We start from the raw sequence: 15,770 nt of genomic DNA on the forward strand, positions 1-15,770 counted from the left end.
ATTTTTATTCTTGTCTTGTGTTATATATGTATGTATGTATGTATGTATGTATGTATATTCTTATCTTATATCAAAGAATTAGATATTGGCTTAATCTAACCCAATCCAATATAAATTTATTACAGATAGACCAGGTCCAATCTAATCTAAAGAATATTTTGGACTAGATTATTTCAAATCCAATATATGTTATTGGTCCGTCTAATCCATCCAAATTGATTTTGGAGTGTTGACACCCTTACTCGGCATTGAGAAACTTCATAAGTAGATTGCAAGCGGGATTTGATCAATCCCAGGTCTCCACTACAATATATAGTTAGAGATCCTATGTTTAATAAATGTTTTTGTATGGCATTCATCTTGAAAAAAAATGATAAGAGATATGTTTTTTTATGCTTATTTGACAGTTGGGAGCAATTAAACATCATTAGGCAAAATTGGATTTGGTCCTCACAAGAACTTAGACCATTCACAGTCTCCTGCACCTTTGCATTGGGAATATCTCCCCGTTAAGAAAGCATACAAACACAGAGATATTCTCAATGCATGGCTGTAAAAGGCTGTGAGAACAGTCTTCTGAGCACTGAATCCGATCTTTCATTAGTCCCTACCACATAAGTTGAATAGTGAAAAAAAATATTGATTTTGAGGAAAACATTAAAAAAAGTTTCCCCCAACTGATGATTTCCACACAAACTAAAACAAACATTTATTTGATAAAATATTTCGGGGAAACGTTAAAAAAAAGAGCTTCTCCCAACAGATGACTCTCATACAAATTGAAACAAACATTTATTTAATAAATGATTTGATCAAACAAGATATATGGCCCCAAGCTAACATATTTTTTAGATAAACAAGTAAACCATACACCATTTATGCCACCATCAATCACGAGATCGGCTTCAGTCAGTGCAAGGCCCATTCGAACACTGTTCGAACAGCCTTTATAACCTTGCATTGGGAATATCTTCGTACTTATATACTTTATTTCATGGGAAGATATCCCCAATACAAGGCTATGATGGTTGTTCGAATGGGCTTTGCACTGACTAATCTGTTTCATCAATCACTAAAACGTGTATCATTCCGAAATTTTTTCTCTCTTGTTATGATTACCATAATGTGATGCTATGCTGACGTCTCTCATGCTATGTACTAAGGTCCAATTATTGATCTTGGTCTCTATGTTGTCTGTCTCAACTTGTAATCCTGGTCGCCCAAAATGCAAGTGGCATGCTAAATCCTGATAATTGATTTTGGGGAAATTGCTAAATCCTGATAATTGATCTTGGGAAATTGTCTAAAATTCACCATGACTCTACCATTTTTCTTAAATTCATCAAAAGTTTTTATAAGGTTCTAGGGAACCCATGTCAGTGATTTTTTATTTTCCAAAACTCACCATTGTTAGACCACCATTGGTGTACATTGAAAGAAGTTGTCTACATCAGCATAAATGAAAATTTCTTAACAAAACTGCCCCTGAATGTAAGTCAATCTTTTAAAACATAATTTTTATGATTAAAATGCCCTTAAAACTCTCAACTGCTTTATATATAAGATTTGTACTCATTGAGAGACATTTTGCTCTCATTGTGCTGCTTGAAAGTATTCCAAAGAAGCTAAAAAATGGGTTTTGCGTCGAATATATAATAACAGGGGTATATTTAAAATATAGAAAATATTTAGAATATAACAAAGGGTAAAATGGTAATCTGCTAACACACATTAGTCCATTTAACGTCAAATTATTGACACGGGATTCCTTGGACGTTTTGAAAAGTTATGGTGACATCAAATTCACATCATCACCCCACAAGACGTGCCACCGTAACACTTTCTTTCCTTTTTGTTTTTTTTTTGACGTCTTTTGTAGGGCTACACATTGCCCAATCCATAACCCCCCTCCCCAACTTATGTGTAGGTGGGATTGGATCCCAAGTGTCTATACTGGAGGACATTGTTTTCAGAACCGGACCGGACCGGACGGTCGGACTGGAAAAATTGGGAACCGGTCATCTGACTAGTTCCGTTTTCCTCCAAAATCGTTTTTTTTCCCCAAAATCGTTGATTTTGGTCAGTAAACCGCTGAACCGGCCAGTTAACCGTTTGAACCATTTGAATCATTCGAATGATTTTGACCGTTTTCCAATTTTTTATTTTTTTGTCAGAACGGGCTAGTCATTCGGATTGAATGGTTGGACCGTTCGAACCGATAATCAGACCCCTGATCGATTCGATCACCAGTTCATTTTTAAAAACCATGCTGGAGGAGACCTTACCAACCAGCTGTAGAGATGTTCTCAATACACACTAAGATGTGCATGTGGGACACTTGTGGGGCGCCAATGTGAACTGATATATATCATTTCATGAACTAGTGACTTGAAAACCGAATTCAGTAAGTGCAAAGCCCATTTGAACACCTATGATAGGCTTGCCTTGGGAATATCTTCTCATTAAATAAAACATAAAAGTGCGGAAATATTCCTGATGCAAGGCTGTAAAGGCTATTCAAACGGTGTTCCAACGGGCCTCGCACTAACCTTGAGCATGCTTCCCATCATCCGAAAAGTAGAAACTAGGTATTCCAAGGGGTCGGGTTAGTTGCCGATTGACTCAACCCAATTCGAAGCCACTCCAAACCCAAACTGCCCCATCCCACTTGAGCCACAAATCCCATACGGACCCAATGACATCCCTAATCGCAATTATTACTTTTGTAGTTTCAGTGATGGAAGGACAATATTTTTGCAATCCTCCCTCCATGTGTCAGATAAATTATACAAGGACCCCTTCTGTTAATTTGAGTAGAGGGATGAGTGTTAAAGTTTTAACAAATGTTTTTACTTTCTCTGTATTTTGACCTATCCAAATTCCTCAATTGATATCTTAGAGAAATAGTACAATAGATCCCTTTTGTCAGTGTTTCAATAATAGATTTATATTACAATAAAAAAGGTTTTTCCTATTTATTGAAATAAGAATATATTATTTAAAGGGCCCTTTGGGGATATTTTGGACAATAAATACTTCAATGTTGTCATTCATAACCAAATTGGAAAATTTAAAATGTTTAACAAAAAAATAATTATAAGTAGTTTGCCCTTATTATTATTTCTTCCAAATTTTAATCCCTTACTATTTTACAAAACCTTTCAAAATCATTATTATAGTTAGGTTTGGTTGTTGAGTTTGATGAGATTCGTCAACAGCAACGACGACATGGCAAAACAGCCTGGGCTGTTTTGAAGCTTTATGTGCAACAGTGCAAGACACCATAGCATGTATGTAGGGTTAAAAAGTAATTTCAATCTTTATTTTTAATTAAAAAGACAATTAAGAAATGAATGAGATTATATATTATGTGCAATCTAAATTTCGTCATGATGAACTCATTCCAAATTTAGGGATTTCAAGGGAATTTTTGACAAGTTTTAAATAGTTATCTTTATTTTTAGTATTTACAATATTGCTTCAATTCTATGTACATTATTTTATTTTCAAAATATATGAAAATATTGAGGTGAAATAATCATACAAATTAAAAAATTTAGGCCGAAATAAATTTGCCGCATAATTTATGTTCATAATATGCCCACAAATAAGCAAAGCCTCTAACAAACCAACCATCCCCCTGCAAGAGATGAGGACTTCAGGCTTTCCTATGATCTTATTACTTCCAGTTTCAGTACTGCTGTTATCAGTTCCTTGGGCAACCTCAAGTTCTTCAATCCATGAAAACTTTCTCCATTGTGTTTCCCTTCAATCTGATCCATCAATCCCGATCTCCAAAGTAGTCTATACCTCGAACAATTCTTCATACGCAGCTATTTTAAAATCTTCAGTAAAAAACCTCAGGATTTTGTCAACCAACACCTTAAAACCTCAACTTATCATTACACCCGTGGACGAAACCCACGTCCAAGCAGCTGTGATTTGTTCCAGGAAGCATGGTCTGCAGATCAGAGTTAGAAGTGGAGGCCATGACTACGAGGGCCTCTCTTCTATATCTGATGTCCCATTCGTCATTGTTGACATGGCCAATCTCCGATCAATCAGTGTCAACATAGAAGATAACAGTGCATGGGTTCAGACTGGCGCAACCATAGGCGAAGTTTACTAAAGAATTGCAGAGAAGAGTAAGACCCATGGCTTCCCATCTGCAGACTGCATCACTGTAGGTGTAGGTGGGCTCTTCAGCGGCGGGGGTTATGGCACCCTGTTGAGAAAATATGGCCTCTCTGTAGACAACATCATCGACGCTCGTCTAGTCGATGCTAATGGCAGAATTCTCAATAGGGAATCAATGGGGGAAGATCTGTTTTGGGCCATCAGAGGTGGAGGGGGAGCAAGCTTTGGACTCATTCTCTCATGGAAAATCAGATTGGTTCCTGTTCCGGCTACTGTAACTGTTTTCAGAATTGCCAAGACATTAGAAGAAGGTGCGACCAAGCTTGTCCACAGGTGGCAATACGTTGCACCCAAGCTTCACGAATATCTCTTCATCAGAGTCTTCGTAGTTGTCACGAATTCAACCAGAACCGGAGAGAGAACAGTTAATGCTTCATTTCTCTCCCTGTTCCTTGGTGGTGTTAACGAACTCCTCCCGTTGATGAATGAGAAATTTCCTGAACTGGGTTTGAAGCGCAATGACTGTACCGAAATGAGTTGGATCGAATCAGTCCTCTACACAGCAGCTTCTGCTGGACTGTCAAATAGAACCCTGGATGCCTTACTTGACAGGAATCCTTCTCGAATCAAAGTAAATTTCAAGGGAAAATCTGTCTATGTCAAGCAACCCATTCCCCGAAGTGGGTTGGAGGGCTTATGGGCAAGATTATTGCAAGTGGAGCAACCTGTGCTGAGCATCAGTCCTTTTGGTGGAAGGATGAGTGAAATACCAGAGTCTGCAACTCCTTTTCCACACAGAGAAGGAAACCTCTATAAGATTCTGTACTTGGTGAACTGGCAAGAAGAAGGGTATAAAGCATCAGAGAAGCATATCAGTTGGATGAGAAGTCTGTACAGCTACATGGCTCCCTATGTTTCCAAGTTCCCAAGGGAAGCATATCTGAATTACAGGGATCTCGACTTGGGTACCAACAACATTATTGGTAATACAAGCTACGAACAAGCTAGTGTTTGGGGTCGCAAGTATTTCAAGAATAATTTCGAAAGATTGGTAGAGGTGAAGAGAAAAGTTGATCCAAGTAATTTCTTTAGAAACGAGCAAAGCATTCCGGTGGCTACATTGTAAAGTAAACAAGAGGCTAGCTAGTGATCCCCTAGTCCTGGTGGTCCGCTTTAATCTTATCTTTCCGAGGTCAGGTATTGCTTCAGATAGTTTCTTAATTGCATTGTAAATCTGATCCAGATATAAGTTTTATATGCAATTATGTTTTGCATCATTGTAACAACCATATTTGCACTTCGTGAAAAATTTGCATCTGAAAAACTGATGAAAAATTCACTAATAACCATATTAACTAGAGAATGGACATGTACTAAGTACAAAATAACTAAAAGTGTGTATAATTTAGTTTGAAGTTTACTATTTAGTTATAAAAAATTATATTAAAAAATTAATATGTGTCTTGCATCTTTATAATTGACAATCTATTCTGACCTATTTTATTTGAAAACCGTTATTAATTTATGTTCTTTTTAATTTGATTTAAGATATTAAATGAGATCTTAATGGTGAATAATAACCCACTTTATTTGGTATTTATTATTTATCTAATAAATCAATTTTGAGTTATTTGTTTTTAAAAGTTAAATTAGGTTGCTTCCTAAAAGTTAAATCAAGTTTGTAATTAATAAAGTTTTTTTTTTGAAAAAAATCATTTAAAAACAAACATGGGTTTATGGTAATCTTTTAATGGGTCCCACCATTTGTGTTTAATAGACTATGGATAAACATGTATTAAGCTAATAAATAACTATCTATTGAGAATGTTTAGAAGTGAAACTACCCACTTTTTCAATCCTATTTCTTGAATTAATAGGATGTCACATGTCTGAATGGTGGCAGTGGGATGTGGGCAACTTCTTAGAAAATTTCATGTGTCTAGCTTTCAAGAAAAATGAAAAGGCACACACACATACACACACACACACACACACACACACACACACACACACGCACACGCACACACACGCACACACACGCACGCACACACACACACACACATATATATGTGTCACTACGACACTCAGGTACAGTCAATCCCTGAGGTGCTGATCACATGTCTAACAACCTCGGGATTGGGATACCTTAAATTTGTGAGCAACTCACAAAATGATAATGAGGCCAAATCGACTTGGTTTTGCTTCTATGATACTCCGTTCACGAGGTCTTCATTTCATCATTTAGTCTAGCCCTTGTCATAAATATGTACTCACTATCTTATATCAAATGGAGATGACATCAATTTGTTTTCCACATTATTCCTCCCAGACAAATGACCTTCTATGGGCCCTCATTCTCTTTCATAGTTTCATATAAGTGAGGGCCACATCATTGTATTTTTTTTTTTGCAAACAAACGAAAGGAAGCTTAGTCTAAAGGAAAATTAAACCAGGATTTATTCTTAGGCCATGTTTGGGAGTGCTTAAGTTAAAAACAAGTGCATTTGGCATCCAACTTTTTAAAGTGCTTATTTTTTAAAATAAAAACTTATTTTATATTGGGCATTTGGTAGTCTTTTTCTCTAATAAGCACTTAAATAAGTATTTTTGACTATTTTGTCCTTCATTTTCTTTCAAATATTCAAAACTTATCATTTGAAAGCACTTTTATTAAATTACTTTTATAAAAACACTTTTATGAAAGCACTTTTATAAAAGTACTTTTACGAAAGCACTTTTAAGAAAATACCCTTATGAAAGCACTTTTGTGAAAAAGTATTTTTATAAAAGTACTTTTATGAAGTGCTTTCATAAAACTACTTTCGTAAAAGTGCTCTCATAAAAGTATTTTCATAAAAGCACTTTCGTAAAAGTGTTTTCACAAAAGTGCTTTCATAAAAGTACTTTCATAAAAGTTCTTTTATATATGTGTTTTCTTAAAAGTGTTTTCGTAAAAGTACTTTTATAAAAATACTTTTGTAAAAGTGATTTCATAAAAGTATTTTTTATAAAAGTGCTTTCATAAAAGTGATTTCATAAAAATACTCTTATAAAATTCAACCTGGGATAATTTTATAGTGATATTTTAAAATTCAACTAGGGATACTTTTGGAAGAAAAAATTGAATAAGTGCTTATTGTATAAGCACTTAAAAAAACTGGAAATTTGAGCTGAAAAATAAACCCTTATTTTTAAAATAAGCACTTATTTTGGGCTTATTTCCCAAATACCAATAAGTGGTTAATGGCCCAAATAAACACTCCCAAACATGGCCTTAGCTCATTTACAATATTCCTATTCATTTATACCGGGCAAATAAAATTCGCACTTCAAATCAAGGTTTAAAATTCTGTTCCATATTGGCTGATACATATTGTAACGGTGGGTCACTGATATTCCAAATATGCATGCTTTGTTGTTTTCACCGAAAACTATTAAGAGAGAGAGAGAGCAAACAAAGATTGACAAAAATTTGGAACGTTACTTCAAAGTGCAAACAAACGGAACCAAAAGATTGACAAAGATTTCTGAAGTATTGATTTTATAAAACAAAGTATTTAATTAGTGCCTTTTAAGACCCATTTTTGCCTTCAGATTTCAGATCTCCTACCCACAGGACTCCACAGCCGCACATCCGAAATAACTAACCCATGGGAGATGTTCTTGATGTGCATCTGTGGTGTCCTGTGGGTAAGCCAAACCCATGCTAATCAACAAGTTTCTGTGCCTGTGGAAAACGAGTACTGTAGGAGATCCGGACTGCTTGTTTTTAAGCAAATATTAAGTGCAGTCAGGATCATATTCTGTGGAATGTTAACGGAGAACCGGTTCGGGTGAGATCATATTCTGAGACCGAATCAGCCCCCTACAACGTTCCACAGAACATCCTTGCCGTGTATTGGAAACATCTCCCGATATCAGGGATATGCTGTGGGACGTTGTGGGGTAGGGGGGGGGGGCTGATTTGAATTCTCATATTCTCTGTTTTTAATTCCGAATTTAAATTAATTTTTATTTTCAATCCTGATCTCCATCTCTTTTTGAGAAAAATTTAGGTAATGTTTGGTATCGATGATGATTTCTTGAAAATCACTGTTATGTTATGTTAGAATCACATTAGCATTAGAGGAATCCTTGTTAACATTTCTGTTTAGTTGGCCGATTTTGATGATCTTTAGTAATCAGCCAAAAATCAATTCTTGAAATTGACCTTTCTCAGGGATCACCTTTTTTGCTGATTTCCTGATTTTCTAGCTGATTCTGAATTTTTTACGATGAAATGACATCCAACATGGTATTGAATAACTCTAAAACAAAAATAATCACTCTTGAGAATCAGAACCAAATAGACTCAAAACCAATTTCTTAAAAATAAGCTTACATGGAAGAAATGACAAAATAACAAAATTTATGGATTTTAAAACAACGACAAGGAAGAATCAATAAAGAAGAATTATCATTAATGCCAAACATCACCTAAATCTTCATATATATCCCCAATTGGGATCATGTTGGAAGCGTAAAGACCGATCATATGGACCCTGATATGTGTCTGCAGTTTCTGGTGGGGACTATATTCTTCGCACATCTCATATGGACATATATCGTATGTACATGTTTTTTTTTGAAATGCATAGATCATACATGTTGGAAGGCATATTGAGACAGTTCTACATGATTTTTCTTGCAGAATCATAGTCATCTAAAATCCATCTTTCTCGTTTTTACCAGTTGGGATCTCCTGAAAAACTGTCTTAACAAGGTTCCAACATGATATGTATCTGCGGTCTGTACATCTCTCACCATTAAGACAGATGAATCATGTTGGAATGTGTTGGGACTGTTTTTTAATGGAAAGCTTTTATGCCTATGGCATCAATATTCCTCCATCGCATCAGATGCTGCCTTCCGTCTCCCTCCAAGCCATATAGAAACATCAGTAGAGAAAAGAGGGGTTGAAATCTTAATACCCGGTTGGATACTTCATGAGACAAATCACATCCCAATCGCTATTAACCACTCATGTCTAACCAAATTGGTTGATTTGTCATCATCCTTTCTTTTTCTCTAGGGTGGAGACATGGGATGACCTTACCTACCACATCTATAGGAAGATGATAGTATCTTTTATCCTTGATGGAAGGAGGTGAAAATACAATTGCCCAACTATGAGCTTGACATATATTATATAATATAATTAATATTAATATCAATAAACAACAATCCAGGAATTTATTATGTGCAGAAATGGTCAAAGCTCCACAGCTATGGGATTCCACTAAAAAGAGTCAAAACCATAGCACCATATGGAGCCCTTGCCCAGTGTATGACCACAACTTCTCGGATCCTCTGAACTTGATGGACTTACCAATAAGAATTCGTTTGCTTTTTTGTAAGTTACTTATTCAAGTAAATGTACATTTATTTGGGTAATTTCTTTTAGGAAATATTTACTCGGTAAAGTGTATTTACCCATATTCTTTTATTTCCTAGGTAAATAAGACAATAGTCATTTTAACCATAAAAATACATTTTTAAAGGAACATTTTTGTCCCATTCAAATATTGGCAACTTTCTTACCAAGTGAGAAAATTATTTATCCACCTACGAGACCCAAAAGGTTTGGGCATCATAAATAATAAGCTGCAAAACCGTAAGTTTGGGCATTGCAAATTTTGGAGAAAAATTGATTATAATGCATATTGGGTCAAACTATCAATTCATATGAAAACTTCTAATTTTTTCAATGTAAAATATCTAATACCCATACTATAAAGAGAAAGACATTATTTTAAATTTTATAAAATAAATAAGAAATGGTGCAACCACTTGTTTAGAGCTCCATTTGCCACATCTCTTGCAAATCTTACCATATTCTTAGAACAAAATCAAATATTATCAAAAATAAATAAAATAAAATGTTTTGAGAATAACATTTTCTACAAATTCGGTATATCAAAATTGCAAGAGAATATTTGTAGAATAGTTGTGTTGAGGATATGACAAATTTAGCAAGCTCAACAATATTTTAGTAGGTGAAGGAAGGTTGGGGCAAAATAGACAAGAATAGATGCATGGTGTAATATTCTTTGTGTGGCGTGAAGATTCAGATCATCCAAGAAGATTTAGCACATATTCGGTTTCCTTTTTGATACTAGATATTATTCTCTCAAAAATTTTATTTGTATTTTATTTTAGAGTAATGTATATATAAAAACCTCCCTTATTTTTTTTTTGACAATCATATAAACCTCTATTTTATTTTGACTGTAACAAAAATCTCCCAGTTTTAGAAAAATATATAGTTATCACCCTTTTCTTATCTTTTTAAATAGAAGATGCTAAACTATTACATTTATTTTATCAGAATACCAGATTTACCCTTTGGTGCAACTGGCGGTGTTGTTTTTTAGTGGTTTGGATTCTAGAGAAGTCAAAAAAGGAAAGGATATTTTAGTAACTTTAATGTATCCTTTACAGAAAAACCTCCCACAGAGAGGTATTTGTACACTTTTTCCAAATATCAAGGGAGTTTTTTTTTTCAAGGTCAAAATGTAGGAGGTTTATATAATTATCACAAAACTCAAGGGAGGTTTTTGTATTTTACCCTTTATTTTATTCTACTATTATAGTATATTTGGATTGTTTACATGGGCTGAATTAGGGTTTGGGACATACTACTTAGTATTTAAACCAGCTCCCACTCTATATAATTAGATTTTTGAATTAAATGGTGATTGGAATTTCTCTTGCTTGGGTGTAGTTATATTTCTCTTTTTCTTTGTTTCAACTTTGTTAGAGTTGCAAATAAAAATTAAACCCTAAATTTACTACTAGAGTAGTTCATACTTCATAGGTCCACCTATCACATGTTGCAGGACTTGGTGGATGTGAATTTTTTGGTTGCAGAGGAAGTCCCACCCTGTTTCTACATAACGAAGTCTGTCTGAAGGTCAGTCCAATGTGATTCTATTTTTTTCTATTCTTTGAGAGTTTCGATGAATGTACGAGTATAAATACAAATACGTATAGTACAAAGGTTTTGAACTCTACATGTTTGTATTTTTCTAAAGTTTTTCTTTTATAGAAAAAATAAATAATCTTTTAAAAATTATAATTTACTTTATTTTTCTGAAATTATTGTTTTTTAATTGAAACAGAAAAAAGTGTGAAAAACCATCTACTTTGGGTAGGTGAGCGTCTGGGTGGGCTGTGAGTCTGTGACCCACTAACAAGAATTTATAAGTGGATCATGGTTAGTGGGCCAATATGGGTGTATTGGTAACCCACAACCAACCCACCCATTTGCCACCCTATTTTACACATGTACCGTTAGAGAAATTAGAGAGAGAAAGAATTCTTAAAGCTAAGGAATTAAAAATTGACAGTCTTGGAAATATATTAATTTTCATTTATGGATCATACAGTTGCCTAGTGTTGAAAATAACAATTAAACCCCAAGTTAAACTTTGATAGTAGCTTAATTTACAGCTTATTTGTCAAAACCAAGAAACCATTCTCTTGGCAGTTCAGCTGCATCAACTTATTCTATTTGGGCAAACCTAACAATATTGCTTGATAACCTAATGATGCCACTTCTACAATATGAGAATAGAGTAGATGGATACTCAACAAAAGGTAGGTATCTATTACTGTATACTTAAAAGGAAAAATTGGACCACATCATATGGCCTGTTTTTGCTTCAAATCCCCATTGTAATTTTTTCCTTTTTTTAGTGATGTGACATGTGCTATGCATAAGTCTATCTTGAATATTCTCAATCCAATTACTAAAAGTATTTCTAAAATCTATTCTCTCATATATATATATATATATAATAAATAGGTAGGTAGGTTTAGATATAGATATAGATATAGATATAAATATACATCTGTCTGATTGTCTATCTATCTATAGGCCAAAGCCAATTCAGACCTAATTAATTAGAAAGCCCAAATCCATACCTGGCGGAGATGGGGAAGGGATACCCCACCCCGCACCTCTCCTATTGCCATTCCTATCATCATTCCCTCTTCTCCTTGGCAGTGATCATTTTAGCTCAGCGTAACCTGAAAATTTCAAGTTTGGGCCATGGTTTTGTGTCCAGGCTTGTCCCAGGCCTACACTAGTCCCTCAAATTTTAGGGCCAAGCTTGGACCCAATACTTAAAGAATGACCCACAAATGTTTATGTATATGTCAATAATATATATAATTCATACACAAATTAATAAAAAATAATTTTATTAACTTAAAGTAAATTTAAAATTTATAAAAATTCATGAAAGTATATGTAACAATAACTAATATACATAAAATATTAATGAAATGAATAATTAACAAATATTGCTAAAATGTAAAAATTCATTTAGATTCCATTTAAAAATAATAAAAGTTTAGTAATTATAAAATAATTTTTATTTTGAAGCACATATAATAATAATAATAATAATAATAATAATAGAAATTTGTCTAAACATACATTACCTAAAAATAATAGTTGGATTGGACTTTGACTAACTATCCCCAAATGGAAATGTCTTAAAGTTCCTTATAATTTTTAATTTCATTTAGCAAAGCCCGTGCATGGGATGGGTTCGTTTGGCTTAGCCTAATTAGCTTGGAAGTTTATAAAATTCATTATACTTTATTTTCTAGGATATAAATTGCTGAAACTTTCGATGAAGATTCTGACTATTGTTGAATCCTTTCCTAAAGCTTGGTAATTGCAATCACCTCCCCTGAACCTTTTGACACAGTTGCAAGTAGATTCCCTTTGTTATAGTCTTCTAATAGAAGGCATGAAAAGAAGAAAAAAAGAACTTAAAGTTGTAGCTTAACCTTTGAATTATTGATATGAAAGACAAATTTGGAAAATAAATTAATTGTAAAATATAGATAGAAAGGGTTTGGGCTAGCCATTCATGTGACGAAAACATTTGGAAAGTAAACATTTTGGTCAAAAGTAGTTACATGGGTATTTTGTACATTTTCATGCATGTTTTTAAAGGATTCAAATAAAAGGGGGTCTACTTGCAACTATGTTAGAAAGTTTAGGGGAGCAGGAGTGGATTTGAGCAAAGCGGAGCCAAATACTTGGCTATTCCAGGTTGGCTTGCCAAAACAATGTTAGGCTCGAGATTGATTCAAGCTGGAGGCTTCAACTCGAATCTGGCTTGGCTCAAAAGCTCAAAAGTTCATGCAATTATTTTTTAATAAGAATTTAAAAAATTATTTATTATTATACATAAAAAATAAAAATATTATAAAAAAATGATATATATTATGTTTATATATATATATATATATTAACAAAATCCATACATTGTTAGAGGGTGGGGTTCTGACTAATATGATTCATAAAACTCTGCGATAGCAAGGTAGAGTTCATGGAAGTTTCTATAAGTGGGAAAAGTTTCAGTAATTGTCAATAAGGTCGAGACTCGAGAGTGGTTTTAAGAGAATTCACATTATATTAATAGGACTCATTTCGTCTGGGTGACAAACTATATGAAAGGGCTCTTTAAAGAGTCTCTCCTCTATTTAATTTGATTCATATGTATCGATTCCACAATAACTTATAAAGATTTTGCCAACAAAAGGGGGTCGTCAATTGGTGCTTCAGTTCCTATTTAATGCATTGCCAAAACAAAAAAAAAAAAAAACCCTATTTAATGCATGATTTATGCAACCAATTCCTATTTATTAATTTCCAAATATACATCAAAGTCCAAAAACATATACCATTAAAGGCATTAGCACGCGGCGAGTGGTGGTAAAGAATCAAAAGTTGACATTCTTAGAAAAGCATTAATTTTCATCTATTTATTATACGGTATAGCCTGATTATTATATAAACGAGCAAGCCCGGTCCATACACCGTCAAGAACACAAGAAAACAAAAGAAAAAGAAATGGGAACTTCAGCCTGTGTGGTTCTACTCTTACTTTCTTTTCTTCTGTTTTCAATTCCAATGGCAACCTCGAATCCAATCAATGAGACGTTCCTCCAATGTCTGTCCTCCAATTCCGACCCCTCCATTCCAATCTCCAAACTCGTCTACAGCCCAAACAATTCCTCCTATTTAGCTATCTACAATTCTTCTATACAGAACCTGAGATTCTTGTCATCCGACACACCGAAGCCTCAGTTTATAATTACACCGTCGGATGCTTCCCATGTCAAAGCAGCTGTTATTTGTTCTAGAGTACATGGACTGCAGATCCGAGTTCGAAGTGGTGGCCATGACTATGAGGGTCTCTCTTATGTATCGAAAATCCCATTCATCATCATTGATGTATCCAATCTCCGTGCAATCAGTATCAATATAAGTGACAACAGTGCATGGGTTCAGGCCGGTGCAACTATAGGTGAAGTTTACTATAGAATTGCAGAGAAAAGCAGAATTCATGGCTTCCCAGCTGGGTTATGTCTAACCCTAGGCGTTGGTGGACACTTCAGTGGAGGTGGGTATGGTACCTTGATGAGAAAGTATGGCCTTGCTGCTGATAACATTATAGATGCTGTTTTGGTCGATGTTAATGGAAGGATTCTTAACAGAGAATCCATGGGAGAAGATCTGTTTTGGGCCATCAGAGGAGGTGGAGGAGCAAGCTTTGGGGTTATCCTCTCATGGAAAATCAGACTGGTTCCTGTACCACCTACTGTGACTGTTTTCAGACTAGTCAGGACCTTAGAAGAAGGTGCAATTGATCTTGTCCACAGGTGGCAAGAAATCGCTAGTAATCTTCATGAGGATCTTTTTGTAAGAGTAATCCTAGGTTTCGACAAAAACAAAACAATGAACCCTTTGTTCATCTCATTGTTCCTTGGTGGTGCGGACAAGCTGCTGCCGCTGATGAATGAGAGCTTCCCCGAGTTGGGTTTGGAGCGTAAAGACTGTATGGAAATGAGTTGGATCGAGTCTATGCTTTATTTTGGAGGCCAGGAAAACAAAAGTCTAGAGGTTTTACTCGACAGGAATATTCAGGACAGAAGAATCTACAAAGCAAAATCTGACTATGTGAAGGAACCCATTCCAAAAAGTGTTTTGGAAAGTGTCTTGATGAAAAGCTTTTACGAAGTGGAGCAACCTGTGATGATCTTAAGTCCCTATGGTGGAAGGATGAGTGAAATTGCAGAGTCTGAAATTCCTTTTCCACATAGAAAAGGGAACCTGTATAAGATTCAGTACCTGGTCTACTGGAAGGAAAGCGGGACTGAAGCATCCATCCAACATATTGGTTGGATGAGAAGGTTGTATAGCTACATGACTCCTTATGTTTCCAAGTCCCCAAGGGAAGCATATCTGAGCTACAGGGATCTGGATTTGGGCAGAAACAATATTGGCAATACAAGCTATGAACAGGCTAGTGTTTGGGGTCTCAAGTATTTCAAGAATAATTTCGAACGACTAGTGCAAGTGAAAACCAAGGTTGATCCAAATAATTTCTTCAGAGATGAGCAAAGCATTCCAGCTACTACATGAAAAAGAAGGAATTCAATGCATTAGCAAAGGTCCTTAACCTGATCCAGTCCATCCTAATTTATACCTTTATTAGAAAGATCCAAATTAAAAGGAATTGACAGATGTAAGAGGAAAGGAGGAATTGACAGATTTAAGAATTATGTTA

At 34.8% G+C, this 15,770-nt stretch overlaps 1 protein-coding gene and 1 pseudogene across 2 annotated transcripts; both read left to right on the plus strand.

Moving 5' to 3' along the window:
• The first annotated feature begins 3,480 nt into the window (after nt 1-3,480).
• Nucleotides 3,481-5,446, plus strand: LOC104611425 (monolignol oxidoreductase AtBBE-like 15 pseudogene; annotated as a pseudogene). Its single transcript, XR_016084132.1, has one exon. The product of XR_016084132.1 is annotated as a monolignol oxidoreductase AtBBE-like 15 pseudogene (transcript).
• An 8,540-nt stretch (nt 5,447-13,986) lies between these two features.
• On the plus strand, nt 13,987-15,770 carry LOC104611488 (tetrahydroberberine oxidase-like). Its single transcript, XM_010278570.2, has one exon. It carries the CDS (start codon nt 14,051-14,053, stop codon nt 15,623-15,625), a length of 1,575 nt encoding a protein of 524 aa, XP_010276872.1. The 5' UTR covers nt 13,987-14,050; the 3' UTR covers nt 15,626-15,770.

The sequence above is a fragment of the Nelumbo nucifera genome, chromosome 3 (genome assembly GCF_055504915.1).
Source record: "Nelumbo nucifera cultivar China Antique chromosome 3, China Antique-T2T, whole genome shotgun sequence".
NCBI classification, from domain to species: Eukaryota; Viridiplantae; Streptophyta; class Magnoliopsida; order Proteales; family Nelumbonaceae; genus Nelumbo; species Nelumbo nucifera.

Coding starts and splice junctions, on each gene's coding strand:
- LOC104611488 (XM_010278570.2), top strand. CDS start 14,051: ATGGGAACTTCAGCCTGTGTGGTTCTACTCTTACTTTCTTTTCTTCTG.